This window comes from Penaeus vannamei, chromosome 12, assembly GCF_042767895.1.
Source record: "Penaeus vannamei isolate JL-2024 chromosome 12, ASM4276789v1, whole genome shotgun sequence".
Classification (NCBI taxonomy): Eukaryota; Metazoa; Arthropoda; class Malacostraca; order Decapoda; family Penaeidae; genus Penaeus; species Penaeus vannamei.
This window is the reverse complement of record NC_091560.1, coordinates 37742152-37759342: the sequence shown is the minus strand read 5'-3', so window position 1 is coordinate 37759342 and position 17191 is coordinate 37742152. Positions and strand designations below refer to the sequence as shown.

General features: G+C 36.3%; 3 protein-coding genes across 3 annotated transcripts in view; 2 read left to right on the top strand and 1 right to left on the bottom strand.

Annotated features, from left to right (window-relative positions):
• Nucleotides 1-3321, top strand: part of LOC113827845 (vacuolar protein sorting-associated protein 26C) — a 4806-nt gene extending 1485 nt beyond the window's left edge. The window contains exons 3-7 of the mRNA XM_027380779.2: nt 889-1119; nt 1305-1463; nt 1624-1720; nt 2134-2259; nt 2529-3321. Coding sequence (XP_027236580.1) covers nt 889-1119; nt 1305-1463; nt 1624-1720; nt 2134-2259; nt 2529-2611 — 696 coding nt within the window. The 3' untranslated portion in view covers nt 2612-3321. The remainder of the gene's footprint in view (nt 1-888; nt 1120-1304; nt 1464-1623; nt 1721-2133; nt 2260-2528) is intronic.
• Nucleotides 3322-3382: 61 nt separating this feature from the next.
• l(2)dtl (WD40 domain-containing protein denticleless) lies at nt 3383-9218 on the bottom strand. The gene is made up of 8 exons (XM_027380778.2): nt 9062-9218; nt 7842-8093; nt 7511-7702; nt 7213-7317; nt 6779-6905; nt 6456-6661; nt 5110-5312; nt 3383-4953 (listed from the first exon to the last, which is right to left on the bottom strand). The coding sequence occupies exons 1-8, from the start codon at nt 9123-9125 to the stop codon at nt 3778-3780; spliced, it is 2325 nt and encodes a 774-aa protein (XP_027236579.2). The 5' UTR covers nt 9126-9218; the 3' UTR covers nt 3383-3777.
• Nucleotides 9219-10049: 831 nt separating this feature from the next.
• LOC113827843 (small ribosomal subunit protein eS19) lies at nt 10050-15048 on the top strand. Its single transcript, XM_027380776.2, has 5 exons — nt 10050-10150; nt 13708-13778; nt 13899-13941; nt 14117-14243; nt 14764-15048. The coding sequence occupies exons 1-5, from the start codon at nt 10139-10141 to the stop codon at nt 15027-15029; spliced, it is 519 nt and encodes a 172-aa protein (XP_027236577.1). The 5' UTR covers nt 10050-10138; the 3' UTR covers nt 15030-15048.
• Nucleotides 15049-17191: the final 2143 nt, after the last annotated feature.

The following is a 17191-nucleotide window of genomic DNA, read 5'->3' as shown; positions in this document are numbered from 1 at the left end:
TACTAATATCTATTTCTTCTGCATAGCCGCTATATTGCTTTACAAACGACCTGGAATTAATGTAACACTGAAAACGAAACATTCTCAACTGGTGTTTTGTCATGCAATGGTGATAGCGAGGTCTTGAAAGTTCTGGTGCAAAGTGCAAATCCTCATTAGGTTTTTGTAAAGAATTTTATAAAACTATCTATTATTTTACTAATGCTATCAGTATTGATGTTATAATTATTATTATATATATTATAATTATTATAATGTTCATTCACTAAAGCAATATGAAATAAAAGAAAAAATTTAGGAAAAGGATTAAGAAATGAGTAATACTAGTAACTGACTCCTATGTGACTAAGTACTTGTGGAGTCATCTATGTGTAGAAACAACTAACCCTATACTGAGTGCCAGAATTTTCTGTGTAGCACTCATCCTAGTGACTATTGACAACCGTCTAGCATTTTCTTCAAGATGTTCATATTATAAAACTGGCCCTTCCCACAGGCTCGCTAGAGTGAATCATGACACATAAACACGTGTTTATCATGAAGGGTAGCCTTTCCTTGATGGTATTAGCCATGCCCGTCAGCAGGATGTTAATAAGGTAGACTCACAATAGGCATGGCATGAACACATGCTATCCCTGGTGGCATTGGGGATTGTTGAATAGAGTAAAAGGACAAATACTGTTAACAATACATTATTAATAGACTTTTTATTGAGAAGTTTTAAGTACGAGGGGCACTCATTAAAGATTTCCCCTGATCCACTTCTGCTTATCCTAGGAGGCTGAAATTTCGCTATAGGTCATGTTTTGATCTCCATCATAACATATTTTCTATTACAGTAGTGGTCTGCATTTCCTTATACTTGATTCATTTTCCTTTTTCTTTCAGCCAATCAGTATTATAAATAATGTAGTAGAGGTGGCAAAGTCAGGCAAAATCCCATCTGGCCAGACAGAAATACCCTTTGAGCTTCCACTAAAGGTTCGAGGTTCGAAGACTCTTTATGAGACCTACCATGGGGTGTACATAACAATACAGTACTTTTTAAGGTGTGATATTAAGAGGAGCCTGTTGGCAAAAGATGTTACAAAAGCACAAGAGTTTATCGTGGAATACAAGGTATGAAGTTTTTTGCTAGTAGGTTTTATCAGTCTATTTAAATATTTAGAAGTTGCTTATGCAATAGTAATACCAAATAAGAAATGAAAGAATGATGATAATGCAGCTATCTTTTCATTTGTCAATGCATATGAATTATGCTCTTTAAATTGATATTTTAGATTTCACTTACTTTTCTGTTTCAGCAAGGTGTAGGGGATGTGGCTCAGCCAGGCTTGATAAACTTTGAAATGCGGCCTGAGACTTTGCCAAATGTAAGAGACAGAGCCCGCATCCCAAAATTTCTTGTGCGAGGGCACCTAGACTCTGAAGTGTTCTCGCTTTCCAAACCACTGACTGGAGAGGTGATATATATATATTTTTTTTTAATGTAACTCTGAAATCTGAAAGCTAGTGATAAATTATTAAGGTATAGATTTTGAGAGAATAAAAATAATTACACTGCATTCAGGAGTTTTATAATATTAAAGTCCTTCACACCAAGCATTGTTTAAACTGTTATAGCTCACTGTATGTGAATGTGAGAGAGGAATTAGCAGCATTGAGCTCCAACTTGTCCGAGTAGAAACATGTGGATCGGCTGAGGGAAACACAAGAGAAGGTAATTAAAGTTTTATCATGCATTTGATATTGATGACTTTGAGTCTTTTATTTGATATTTGGAAATGAGTTCATGTAAGGGAATGTGATACTTTGTTCCTTTATCTTATCACAAAAAGCATCCTTTCCCTTACATTTCTAAAATCAGTAGGTTTAGGGAAATGACAAGAAGTTATGTATCAATCAGAAATAACTGAAAACTCATTAGTATTACTTAAAACTTTTATTGCTTTCTTGTCTTTGATGATAATTTTTAAAGATTGTTTTTCTTAATTTTCCAAACATTATTGTTATTATTGAGGTTATTTTTATTTTTATGATGAGTATTTTTTTTCATTAATAATTGTATTATAATCATTACCATAATTACTGCTGTTATTATCATCATCATCATTTATATCATTCTTATTACAGCAACAGAAATTCAGAACATCCAGATTGGAGAAGGTGATGTATGTCGAGGAATCGCCATACCGATTTACATGGTCTTTCCACGATTATTTACTTGTGCAACAACAATTGCCCCCAATTTTAAAATAGGTATGTATATCTCTTTGATTTCTCATGATTATAAAAGTGGTAAGAAAGTAGGAAACCTAATAATTGTCATTAATGTTATAATAATGTTTAAAGGCTATATACAAAACTGTAATTAGTAACCATGGTTATATTGGAAATACCAGAACGGGCCTTCAGTTGTACTTAAATTAGATATTGAATTAGTTTTTAATTATTTTTATTGTTGGAAAACATTTTGTTTTCATGTTTATTCTCTTTTCTTCTATTTCTTTTTTTTTTTTCTCTTACAGAATTTGAATTGAACATTGTCATTATATTTGACAATGATCATCTAGTTGTTGAAACTTTTCCCATTAAACTTACACGTCACTGAGCCATAAAGGATCATTTATATGTGGTATGTAAGTAATTTCATAATTTGATGTTACTGATTTTATGATTGGGATACTGCTATTCAAAATTGAGAAGGTGGGTTCTTTTGGACTTTGCCATGCCTGCCTGATTAAATGCTAAAACATGTGCTGTGGTCCAGCTATACCCAAGCATATATATATTTCATTTTCAATTGTTTTTACATGTTGATTGAGGAATTTGAGCAGTTTAATATACACATTCCACTATAGATTGAGTCTGAGATATTTATGCAGTAATTTGGGTGAGTTTTTGAGGGACAGAAACAAAAATCATCTGTATATTTGTAAATGTAATTTTATAATTCAAAATCATCCCATATATATTTATATGTGTAAAAGTACTTTATATTTACTGAACTGTGTATTCCTTTGAGCAGAATTAGTTCCGGCTGATTATAATTGAAGAAAAAATACATGAATAAATATGAAGAAAAATAATTTTTGTATTTATGCATGTATTAATTCATTTGTGCCATGCAGCTTTTTGTAAAAATCAGTGATCATCATATGTACCCATATGAACTGTGATAAAATCCACTAAGAATAAGATATGTTAATCTATGAATTCAACTATTTTTAAGGAATACAGATTATTAAAGTTTCTTTTTGCCATGGATGACATATTTCAAGACAGTGAGATATGCACCAGAATAAAGAAATGACAATTGTTTATCTTATTTTTCTCACCTATAATTTTCAGTCTTTTGCTTTGGAAACTTTAAAAAGGATACTATATTTTTCATTTTATTTTTCGCTTAGGTTATACATTTTCTCTTATATGTAGGAATATAAAAGTACCGTCCATAATATACAGTACTACAGTAAAATGCAAACATAAAATGTATCTTATTACATTACAAGCAACCAGATCCAATTATGTGGATAGTACTATTAATGCAGATAAATGTACAAGTGTAATTAGATTAAAACAAGCCTAACATGCAACCAATACTTCATTTTAAGCAATATAGACCACAATTTATTACACCTTGTGAGAAAACTATGTACAAAGTATTTACTTTTAAAAATAAAACCTTTTTTGCATAAATTCAGGTACAAGAGTATAACTACAAATAAATTTGACTCCTTATGACTTTGGTATGAACTCACTTTAGCCAATTTGTCTTCACAGGTTAAGTTTCTGATATTTTTGTTTTATATGAAGGACCTTCTTTTCCTTCTTTTTAACATGAGAAGAGAACCCTGAGGCATGCTTTCTCTCAACTTTGTCAGGTGTTCTTGTAAACTTTAGTTTCCTCTGGTGACTAAAGGATGTTAGCCAATCAGTGTTCTTTTTCTTCTCCACTCGTACTTCAGGTCGGTTGTGAGGGGAGGAGCCATCCACCACATAATTTGGCAGGTTGGCTGTTGGGGATGAGAGATGCCTGAATCTGAATGCTGAGGGGGAAAAGTGGCTCTTGTTCTTTACCGCATTTTCGGCCATTTTTGGAGCCTTAGCAAGCTGCTCTCCAGGGCAACTGGTACTTTCTTCCTTCACGTTTTCCAGCGAGTGGTTCACTATATTTGTCACAGGCTTCCTGAATCCTCCATCAAGAGCTACTTTATCCTGAGCTTCTATGGGCTTGATACTTTCACTCATTTCTGTAAAGCCTTCACCGCCTTCTTGTTTCAAGGAGACATGAGCTCTTGCATCATCTCCATACTTGAGCATTTTGGCCACACTTGGCTGGGGAGAACAAGGGAAGTTCTGTGCAGATGATGGACACAGCACATTTTTCTTAGGGGAATTTGGGGACTTTTTCTTGTCCTCGCCACTGATATTCTCCTGGTCTTCCCCCATGAGGTCAGTTAGCTTGCGTTTCAACCCAGCCTTTTTGCTTGCGCTTACTGGTGCAGCTCCTGAAGTACTCGGCGATTCTTGGGGCCCTGGAGTCTTTGTGACTGCTAGCCAGTGTAAAAGTGTATTCCTCTCACTTGTTTTTGGTGTGCAAGGTGTACCTCTGCCTCGAGATCGATGGTGTGGTGTTTGTTGTCTGGGTGTCATTGGATGACTCTGAGGAGACTGCATGCTAGATGGTCCTTCTCTCCCTCTCATGCTTGAGGGCGTGGCTGAAGTGGAAGCATGAAGACGAGATGTACTTGGGGTGATGGGCAGGGGAGGGAGGGGATCCTGTGGTTCATTCCCTGAGCTCTCACTGGGCTCTGCAATGTCACTTTTGGCGTGTTCTACTGTGTATACTTCAGCCAATCCTCGAAGCTTCATTCTTTCATCAAAATCTTCTAGGTTTGTGTTTCTACGCTGGAAGACTCTAAGCTTCATATCATCCGCACATGTCACCAACTGTAAAAGTGCGAACATGAATTTTTACTAATGCACTCAAGAATCCTTGTTATAAATGAAACTAGATTAAATGTTTAACAAGTAAACCACATTTAGATATATAAATATAATAACAGCAAATCTCTTCCTTCCAATATACAAGGATAAAGTTCCTACCTTCTCATCATCAACTGGACACCATCCCACCGATGTGACCTCTGCAAAATGCCCTGTAAGTCTTGCAATAGGTCTCCCAGGCTTCTCTGTGAGCCAAATGTAAGCATGGTTATCACTTGAACCACTTAAAAGGTAGGACCCGCATGGACTTAGGCAAGACTTGACATAGTAGGTGAGGTTTACATGCCCTCTATATTCAGCAACTGTGAATGAAATTAAAAATATATACACATAAATAAAAACATACTGTTATTTCATGGTCATTACCCTTCAGACATGAATAGAAAACCCATGTTAATTTGCCTATATGTTGTGCATGTATCTTTCATTAGCCTCTGTGTGTGCAGTAGGTCTCCTCTCTGTCTAATTTTCTATTTCAAATTGCACATATAATTAAGAGAATTTTTGTGTTCTGGTGTTACTAAAACGGAATCACCAAAAGAGTAACATGAAAAAAATTAAATAGCCTCAAATTCTGTGATGGTAGGCAGGAATAGCAAAATACCCAAATCACCTATTGTGTTCATACCTAAATAGTTAAAGCTACATATATAACTTCCTGGAAAGCATATTATACAATATTTTCTTAATCAGGAAAGTAGTGTAGTAAATCCAAAGAATTGGTTACACATATACTGTGCCACTGAGTGTCAATCCTGATAAACATTAGTTTTCCTTTAGAATGAATGAAAAAAATAAATACTATAATTTTCTTTCAGTTTCTATGTGAACAGGAATGACAGATTAAAAGGTCAAATGGGAAAACTTCATCAATAAAAATATTAATCCATCCACAAGGGGTACCTCAGAACGAAAACACTCAAATTTCCAGTCAGTAGTTCAAACAGTATCTGCCCACTACCAGAGACCCACACATTGGAGCATAACCCGAGAACACAAATGTCTTGCATGCGAGACGACTACTGCCCATATTCTGGCTCTCTCACTGGCAAGATGCCTGTCACTGTCAGGTTAACAACAAGATCTCTTACATACACACACACACACATCATATAACTTGGTTAAACTAAAGTCATTTCTTTCTTGCCCTTAAAACTACCTTGATCTTCCAAAATACTGCTACACACCTGCTCCACACCCAAACATCATGCAACTGCAAAGCTTGCACAAAAGAGATACATACATCTGCTAATTCTGAGTACCATTAATTAAGGCTTGTATATTATTTTAATTATTTATTGAATTTGACTTGAAACTCCCATTGCCTAACTCTTAACTTACATATCACATTTATCAAGCAGACATCAATACTTCATAACTTAATTTCCATCTCAAAGAGCTGAACTAACACAGTAAACAAACAAAATCCCATTCTGACACAGTACCTGGCTTTGGTGTTGGGTTTGCTAAATGGTATGCATAGATTACATTGTCCATACAGGATGTGTAAAGTACGTCTCTTTCTGGCGATACAGATAAGGAAGTGAATCCCCGATGAGAGGAGTTGCCACTGTGTTCTAGGAGGCTTTGGCACTGAGGTTCTCGCCTCCCTCCGCTGTGTGTCTTCCGCAGGTCCCACAGCTTGATCAATCTTGATGAGAAAATACCATCATTATAATACTAAGTGCAGATCATTATAATCAAGCATTTCACTTGCATTCTCATTCTTGTGAGAAAGGAGAAAGGTATCCTGACTAAATATGCTCACCCATCAGATGCTCCGGATGAAATAAGTGTATGCTGTTGCTGAAAAACAACTCCTGTAACACTGTTGTTAGCCAGTGATCCCCCTGTGGCAACTTTCCGCATGCTAGGAGAAGCAATACTTCTGTTTGCTGTAAACATGAAGAGAAAGAGAAGTGTTGAAAGAAAAAGACAAATTAATAATACCATTACTAAATGGTATATCAAAAGTCTGCCATTCTTGAGTGGATATTTCTGAAAGTTACTGACATCACATTCTTTATTTTACTTAGATGACATGTACATGGATTTTATTTTAACACACTGATTAATACACTGAAGTTTATTACCACACACTATTACTCTGAAATGATGTTAAAATTGGTCTTTTCACATATGCCACATTTGAAACTACCAACATATTCAAATATATCAAAAATAATTAAAGAAGACACTCACTCAGGCTGTGATGGGCAGGGGCTATTTCATCTGCACGATGGTGTGGTTTGCACCGTTTGTCCCAAATGATCACACTCCCATCTCGTGCACCAGTTGCTATCACATCTGGAAGTCCAACAGTGTTAACAATGCACTCAGTTATGTAATAAATAAAATACTGAATATGAAAGAGAGGTTTCAGAATTATACTTTGTTTTATATCATAATATGGATGTAGAAAAGGGTTTATAAAAATGAAAAATAAAAATAAGATTCATGAACCATGCTCCAAAGAATAACAATAAAACAATGGACTTACATGGATCAAAAGGATTAACATGGACAGTCTTAACCGATCGTGAGTGTCCCATCAGCGTAAGGACTGGCTCCAGTGCACCATCTTCTTTCACCCTCAGAACAATGGCAGTCTGATCTCCAGAGACAGACACCAGCTCTGGGGTACCTGGCACCCAGCACACATCAAATATTGCATTGTTGTGTATCTGATGAGCTGAAATATATAGATACCTATCTTTAATTATATGTAAAATAAAATTTCACTTTTATTACATGGACAATATTCAAGAGGTAATGTGCAATCCACAATGTCAAATTCCAGTAATATAAAAATGCAAGCACTAGCTACATACCTTCAATTGCAGCCTGGTTCCCCTTCTGTCTCGTGTCTCTCAGCCCAATTTTTCCATCCTCGTTGGCCAGCACCAATATGTGCCCATACTGCGGTCCTTCTCCAAACTTGCATGCATAAATGGGGGGCTCTGGAGGTGCCTGGCCATTGGTTTCATCAACAGCTGTTGCAATGCCATCGTATTCATCCTCTTGGTAACACTTGAAACTCCAAGCAAAGAGGCTTTTTTGCGCTTTCTTCACCTGACTTGAACCTGTTTAATGGAAAGAAAAATACAGAAGAATATTACAACTTGTATCTCTGCTAGGAACACATGCTTGCACTGGTTATGCTGGTGTGTCCATTGATCAAGATTTTCAGGTCAATATAAAAAATATCACCTTTCTGAGATGACACAAACTCATGTATAAGAAATTTGTACAATATCATAAAGGAAAGCATGCAAACTCATAAATGTTCATTATGTGCCAAGAGATGAACAATCATTTGCTTATACAAGAACAGAATTTGCCAATTTCTGAAAAATAAATATGAAAAAATACAATGAGGAATAATGATCTAAACCAATACGTGTATAGACCCACAAAGACGAAATATGAACAAACTCATGAACATTTATCATGTGCCAATTCAAGAAGAATAGAAGCGCGACAGTTAATGAAGATTTTGAAAGCATATTCACTCAAGACAAATTTGTAAAAATTCATAAATAATAAATATCTGCAAACACTTCAAGGACAAATGGATACAAATTCATAGTGAATAAATATATAAATAAATACAATGAAAATGAAAGAATTTGCAAAAAAAAAAAATATCAGGAAACATATGATCACATCACAATCTATTGAATGTTAATACTGGAACGTCTAAGTTCACGAAGGAAAAATATATCTAAAATAAATTAAGAGGGAAATATTCATAAAATGAATTATGAGGAATTAATAATTGATAGAAAACTAAGGACGTACTATATATTTCGACTATGAAAGTGTAAATCACTAATAACTTCATCTATTTAGTTGCCATTCACTTACAACCTTAATACATACAATTTATCTGCAATAACATCAAATATTTGACAAATATGTAGGCCATAAAAATCTTTCCCTCCCGCATGAGCCCGAGGTAATCCCCATAACTTCCTCAATTTTCTATCAATAAACTTCAATTTCCCTCCACTACTGCAAACTACAAACACAAAAAAACAAAGATAATTACGTCTGCCGTATATATTCTCAAAAACCCATTCCTTTACAACGTGTCCGGTGAATTTTGACAACATTTCCTCGCGCGGCAAAAGATGTAAACAAATGGGCGAACTTCGCGGGAAATCGTGTTCGTGGAAGGGATATCTTTTGCGTTCGTGGTTCTTTTAGGCTTTTAGTTTTCGTTTTCTATGTTTTTTTTTTTAGTTGTATATTTTAATTTTTTTGAGTTTCGTTTTTACTATTTATTGTTTCATTTTTCCTTTTATATCTTTATTTGTTTTCTTGTAGGATATTTGTAACATTTTCCTTTGGTTTTCATCTTTCTCTTACTATTTCCATTATGTTTTATACTTTAAATTTTAAATTTTAAATTTCCATGGAAAGTGGAAGCTTTTTCGTGTATGTATGTGAATAGTGTTTGATATGCTATCAGTACTTGTGAGCTTGTTTCTTTAAAGATTTAACTAGAGCAGTATTTTATGTTGATGGATTTTTGTATTTAGTTATCCACTGAATAGATCCATACTTATTCAAACACTTTCCTTTAAAACTATTCGTATTCGTTTCCGCCTAGAGAAATGCATTTCTAAACTCCCATTAATTTAATGGCGTATATCAAGCCATTACACGTACGGAGAGTAACTGGGAAATAACAAAAAATATATATAACAAAGAATGATGAAAGAAACATCAAATACATACATCATAAAAACGAATAATCTCATTACATTATAAAATAACGTAAATGAAATACGACAAAATGACCAAGAATTATGAACACGTAATGAAAAAAAAACTATTATGGAAAGAAACATAAAAGAAAATTATGGAAAAACAAAACATTTGGGCATGTCGTCCTTCGTTAGTATCAAAGAACATAACAACGTAAACTAAAGATATGAAGAAAAAAAACAATAACCGATGAAAATCTAATAAAGAAAATGAAAAACATAAAGGGAAATAATACACCCTTCGCGCATCCCGTTCCTCATTAGTTCGTCCTGCAGGATTGCGCATCCCGCTCGTCCCTTGTCCCGATTTAATTTCCCGAGTCGCCGCTAGAGGTGTCTCCTTTCCACCTTCCAAGATGCCGAGCCATGTGAGTGACTTCGTGATTTTTCTCCTTTCCTGCCCTCTCCTTGGATTAATAAGTGGCCTGGGAGGAAGTGAAGTGTGTCGCTAGTGAGAATAGGAATGGCTTTGTCCCCTCGGTGAATATTTTGGCTTGGAAATGGTCCGGATTTGGGTGAAATAAGGGTTTGAAGTGGTGTCTCCGTGGCTAGTCGGGTTCACCACATGTCTGTGTTTACGATCGGGCAAGAGTGGGAATTCATGTTATATTTTATCATGGCGTTTCCTCGAGCCGATCGGTAGTATTTTTGAACGAGTTGGTCTCCCAATATGTGGAGGAGAGGGAGATCTAGTCGCTGAAATTATGTAATTGGCAAAAGATACGAAGTTAGAACCGTCAGACAAATTCAAACATGTTTCTTACCCCCTTACGTTTTATTTGATGAAAATTATGTTCGCAGAATTTAGTTTATATCGACTAGTAGTAAATGTGAAATGCGAGTAAGGTATGGGTTTAATCTGGGTTGAATATTTTTTTCTTAACTTTATAATCATTTTACATTATGTTGATATAATTGCCAGCTTCCAAAACAAAACTTCCACCCTTGAGCATTGTGGTAACGAGTCCAAAGTTTGGAATAGATTCATTTAAATGCAAATCTTTAGTGGTGAAAATCCCCCCATGTTTTTCTACAGTAAATTGTAAATGACACATGTACCTGCTATTAATATTTCAGGCATGGGAAGGGACGTCTATATAGGCCTATTGTTCACAATACCGTATTTTTGTGATATAACTTTTTGGGATGGAAATGCTGTCAATATGCCATTCAAAGTGTGTGCACAGTAGATGCCACTGCATTATACTGGTGATTTAATTATTGAAAGGGTGGGAATGCATCTTGGGGTAATTGTTCTGAGTTGTGCACCCCCCAGAGACAGTCCCAAAACCAGGGTATCATGTGAACCTGAAAACTTTGGTGTAACCTCTTTTCTCCTGTTTATTCTTAGACAGGGGGGGAGCAATCCTCTCCCTGAACCCCCCTTTACTAGCCCTTCATGTCAGTTTATAGGAAATGGACATACCAAACTGGCTGTGTGAGGGCCTTGTGGACTGTTTGTGACCAGTGATATGCAGTCATTATGTCAAGTCGCTGTAAATGAGACCACGCCGGCTGTATCTACAGTTTTTTTTACTATATTTCTTGTGCTCTATAAGATGGCAGTGTCCATTTCCCCATACCTCTGTGCATTGTAGCTCTCAGGAACTCAACCAAGTATATTTTATGAGAATCTGAAGGTTGAAGGTTACCAAGAGCAATGCATAGAAATAAATGGGGAATGGGCACCATCGTAGAGAGCATAAGAAAGTCGTATCATGCGTACAGTGCCCTCTTATTTTCAAAACTTTCTTTTGCATATTGTGTAAGAGATTACATCCACAACACCCTCACACAGCCAGTGTTCTTAATATCCAATTTCTATAAGTTGGCACAAAGTGCTAATAAGTGGGGGGGGGGGAGAGAATCCCTCCTGTTTGGGGAATAAATAGAATGTTGGAGGTTAGGTTTGGGTTTGTGTGTATTAGGACTTCGTCTTCAGAGGGTGCATTGTTCTCAATAACAAATACCGTTAAGGTGTTAGATAACTTGTATATAATTGATTTTACACATTTCCATTGGTTTCAGTTGTAATAAGAATGGAATGTATTGATATAAGGAAAAATTGGGTAATTGTTACCAAGAGTAATTCACCATCCTGGCATCATGCAAACCCAAACATTCAACCTAACCTTTCCTGCCTTCTATTTATTCCCTAGGCCCCCATTTATTAGCAACTTACAGAAAATGGCTGTGAGGGTGTTTTGGACTTGCTCTGATCAATAATATGCAGTGGACATTTTTGTCATTTACTAGTAAATATGAGGCTGCTGCAGCTTACTGTTTCTTATTCTATTTCTCATACTCTATAAGATAAGCATTTCTCTCAATCTCTGCACATTGATCTCCATATCCTATACTTTTTTTTCAATCTTCTTGGTATGTATAATCTCTGGATAGTCAATTTATTTCTTATTACAAAAAACTTTGTCCTAACAAGACTATCATCTTAAATTTCCCCTACCCTAGTGATCCCGCACTATAAAGATTGGTATAGGTTACTGAGAATGACACAGAGATAGAGGGAAATGGACAACGCCATCTTCTAGATTATGTGAAATAGAATAAGAAACAAGTTTAAAATGCAGCAGCCTCGTATTTACTGATAAATGACAGAAATGTCTGCTGCATATTACCGCTTATATGAAGTCCAAAACACCCTCACACAGCCAGTTCTAAATGTCCATTTTTTATATGCTGGCATGATGTGCTGATAAAGGGGGGTACAGGGAAGCTTGCCCCCCCACCCCTTGTCTAGGAATAAACAAGTAAAATATTTGTGATTGTCATAAGTGATTCTTTGGGAATCTGGAAGCAGAATGACTGTGTGCTATGGTTGTGCTGCTGTTCTGGCAATGATGAACAACTATAATTTTTGTAAAGAAAAAGATAATTAAACAAGTCTTATCATTATCATTTATCATTGGCATTTCTGGGTTTGGCATAGTGTTTGAGTATCGACTGTAATATCTTTGAGGGCTTCATTAAAGAAAGAGGAATACACACGCGTGCACGTGCGCGCACCTTTATCATTGCTTGCTGTAATATCCTGGAAAACTAGAGCTATGTGCCATTCAACCTTACATTGCAGACAAATGTATTTGAGTGCTTTGAGCCAAAACTTTTATTCTGGTTCTATAGATTAATTGGAAATTGCAATTCTTAGGATATGGAAATCTTTTGATTTTTAATGTCTGTCATTTGTAGGTATTTGGAGAGGTTGATCAGTTATCCTTAGGATTGTATGTACACATACACTGACCACTGGTTTTGTTTTAATTTTGTGGTGTAGACGGCTTCAAAACTGCAAAACTCATTGGCCATGTACAGTAGTTTTCTGAATTATATCGCATACAGACTTCAATATGAAGGTCCCATGGAATCTCCCTTGATTTTTTACATTGATACTGGTAATGGCATTATGATAATTATATGATTATATTAAAATGAATAGATATTTAAAAAATCAATCGTAGAAAGGTATGACATAGTAAGATTTTTTTAATCAGTAAATATAGGGTAGGTTCTGGGAAGGTATGGTGAAGTTGGTGCAGTGAAAATTGAACTTGTTTTAGCCCTTTAAACTTTCCAAATATCTGAAATTCCTTAAATAGAGAAGTGTCACTGTATACAGATGCAATTTTGGATAAATCCTAAGAATGCCAAATGCCAGTCTGAATACATTTTGATACACAAAGCAATAACAATATCCAAGGTGTTGAGTACACTTGCATTGCATTAGTGCTTGTGACAATTATTCCTTGGTAAAGAAAATCTATTCACCTGATATTTTATTTGTACTGCTTATGAGTGCTATATATGTTGGTGGATTGTACACTTAGTATGAAGGATTTGTTATTTCTTGTCGTAATTATAATCTATCAGTTTATTTGCTTGATTATTAATTTAAATTATATTCCAACAGCTGCCAAGCGTTAGCGTCAAGGACGTCAACCAGCAACAGTTCACCAGGGCTTTTGCCAACTTCCTGAAGAAGTAAGTGAAAAGATTACTATGGTTTTGAAAATATAGATATATATATAGTGATTCTTTATATTTTGTGATTTTTTGTAATAAAATTTAAGTTTTATATTAAAAGGTAGATTTCCTTTTCAGGTCTGGCAAGGTTAAGGTTCCAGAATGGTCTGATCTTGTAAAGGTATGATCAATGTGATATTCAAAAAGGAAAGTTGAATTGCAAAACATTGATAAATGTATTATTTAACATTGATGAATATAGAATTAACTTTTTTAAAGATCCTCTGTAAGCTTTAATCTGTGCTCTAAAGCATTTTACAGAATTGCTCAGTTGATGGTATAAAATATATTTTCAGACTGCCAGCTTCAAGGAGCTTGCCCCATTCGATGATGACTGGTTTTACACCAGGGTGGCTGCTCTTGCCAGACACATTTACATGCGCTCTCCCGTCGGAGTTGGTGGTGTTAAGAAAATCTTTGGAGGTAAGGTCATACAAGGACATGTGGTTAAAAGTACTGAAGATAATGTATATACTAGTCTTTACTTTGATACCTTCTGTTATACCATTATGTAGTTATCCAAGGCGTTGAGTATGCCTGCAATACATTGTGTAGGCGAGAATTAGTCCTTGGGAAAGAAACTTTATTCATCAGGTATTATTTCATTGTACTGCATGTGCGTACTTTGGTATGTTGGTGAATGGGACATTTGTAAAACAAGAGAAAGAAACCTTTGGTCTGTAAGCAGATCAACTGGCCGTGTGTAAATAGTTTGTGGTATTATTAGAATATCTAGTTCTGTCAATGCCTAGTTAGTAAAATTTAATCCCCCACCCTCGGCATACTATAAAATGACACTAAACAGTTATTCTATACCATTGTCAATGAAAACAACTAAAATTGGAGTTTCTTTTGCTTGTAGCAGTTTAATTTCCAATTGCACCCTATACCTGACCCCCCACCCCTCCACACACCCAAAATAACACTATTTATCTCCATGCAGGTCGCGTGAACCGTGGTAGCGCCCCCTCACACTATGTCAGGAGCTCCGGATCTATTGCACGCAAGGCCCTCCAGACCCTCGAGTCTCTGAAGCTTGTAGAGAAAGGTCCCAATGGTGGGCGTCGCCTGACCTCCCAGGGACACAGGGATCTGGATCGTATCGCTTCCCAGATTAGAATTAGGGTCAAGTCCACTAAGTTTACCAAACCCAAGCCCAAGGTTGTAGTCAAGAAAACAAAGGGCAAGACCGGTGGCAAGTCTGAATAAACATTTGTTGACTTGAAAAGCTTTTAATTACCACATTCTAAGCCATAGTTTTCAACATTTTACATTTCTTTCCATTAAAAATCAAGTATTTCACAAGTTTTAATTGAATTGGTCATTATTTTTGCCAAGCATATGTATTGTAATGGAGATAAAAACATTTTCTCAATGGAATGTTAATAGTAATAACCTGAGCTCAGGAGGCAGCTTTGATTATACATGCTCAGTTAAATGTCATTTGTTTTATTGCAGTTTAAGTATACTTGCCCTTTCATTGCAAATACTGCTAAGCAATATCTATACTGAAAGAATGGATTCATGATTGTGAAAAGATGATTTCGGAAGACCTGTCCATGTGGATTAACTTCGGCAAATTAAGTAGTTTCCTCCATTTTACAGGTTCAGCTAAATGTTAATTGTTTCATTGCTGTTTAAGTATACTTGTCCTTTCATCACAAATATTGCTAAGCTTTATCTATACTGAGAAAGAGAATGAATTCATGATTGTGAAAAGATATCTGGAGTCCTGTCCACATGGATGGACTAACTACTCACCAATACCTATTTTCTTACCTGTGATGTCACCTTTACAGTTGCCCTTTAATCATGCCCGTTTGTGCAGACAGACCTTGTAACATGTTGAAGCCAGCATTTATGTTAAAACTTTGAACACTTTCCTTCTAGAACTGTGTAGCTTTCACAGGATAAATATTCTCCTGGTAAAGTTGTATTGAACTGACGTGTGTTGTTGAAGGCAGTGATTAAGATTGGCCTGTCCAATTTATTGTAGGGTTCTTGATTCTGTCTGTACAGTAGTAGTACTAAACCTTTTTTTTTTTATCCTCCCTCCCCTTTGGTTAGGAGACCGAGATTGAGGCCAATGTAGGGGATCACCCCTACCTTGGACCTCAGTCTTTGCCTCGTCTATTTTGCATGGTCTTTTCTTTCCTCCTTTCATTTGCATTCTCTTCATCCCCTCCTGGCCACGTCCTAATGTGATAACTTTGATAAAAGGCTGGATTTGCGTCAGTCTTTCATACAGTTTGCTCTCCCTCTTTACCCTTTTCACTACCATACTAACCTACAGCACTAAAACCTGTAACTTTTGTCCTAATAGTTAACTCATTTTTACCCTTCTTGCCCCAATATTTTATCAGTGCTGTATGACCTTTTCTTACCTGGGACTTTGCCCCTAAGCCTTACCCTCTATATGTATTTTGAATAAGCCTATAATGACCTTAGATGTTGATGCGGCAGAAATTTCCCGGTAAAATAAATACACCTAAAACACACAAGGATAGAAACAACCATTACTTGCAAAAATGAAATATAGCTTCAAACAATTGTTCGTTGGAAGTAGGTTTTCTTCCTCTACCCACAGTGGTTACAGATCGGATAACAATCACCTGTCTAAAATTAATTTTTTAAAAATTTTATCAACTTCCCAGTCGCGAGCCAAAAAATTAATGGAAATTTTACAGGACCTGGATACGACGTTTGAAGTGTACATTGTTGTTTCCCTTCCCCTTTTTTTCTCCTTTTTTGTGTGTAGGGAGTTTTTGATGTGTTGAAGGGGTTATTGGCAAATTTAGCAAGCACACAATGATAAATAATAATAATTGATAATTGAATATGCATTTTCACGGTAGGTACCAACTCGGATCCCCCCCCCCCCCCCCCCCCCCGTATCCCCCACTTTATACGCGTATACCATACTTGGTAGAAGTAAGAGCACAGGAAGATCAAACACTGTGGATGGAGGAGGGGGAGGGGATCCTGTTGCATGCACACCTTACATACTTCATAAGCTACCCGTGGGGGTTGCTTAGGAGACGGAGACTGGGGCCCAATGTGGGAGATCACCCCTACCATGGACCTCAGCCCACGCCTCAACCAATTTGTCCAGGGAAGGGGGGGGGGTGTCGAAGGATCACATGCATTTCCTGGGGGAAACGGAAGGGATGATGCTGGTGAAGCAGGGGGGGGGGGGGTATAAGTAGGAGGAAGATGGATGTTGGCAGTTACTATTGAGTGTAGAAAGAATGGGAGCAGAGAGATTGAAGGATGGATTAGGCACGTTATTTTGAGTCATGATTAGTTTTGGATGTCCGAGAGTTTTTGAAGTGGAGATGGTTTGGGATTTCTGAGAAACAAAGATTTTCTTA

What these genes read in the sequence shown, in the direction of transcription:
- LOC113827843 (XM_027380776.2), top strand. An exon ending in AATGGTCTGATCTTGTAAAG is followed by an intron (nt 13,942 to 14,116) that starts GTATGATCAATG and finishes ATATATTTTCAG; the next exon opens with ACTGCCAGCTTCAAGGAGCT. An exon ending in TGTTAAGAAAATCTTTGGAG is followed by an intron (nt 14,244 to 14,763) that starts GTAAGGTCATAC and finishes ATCTCCATGCAG; the next exon opens with GTCGCGTGAACCGTGGTAGC.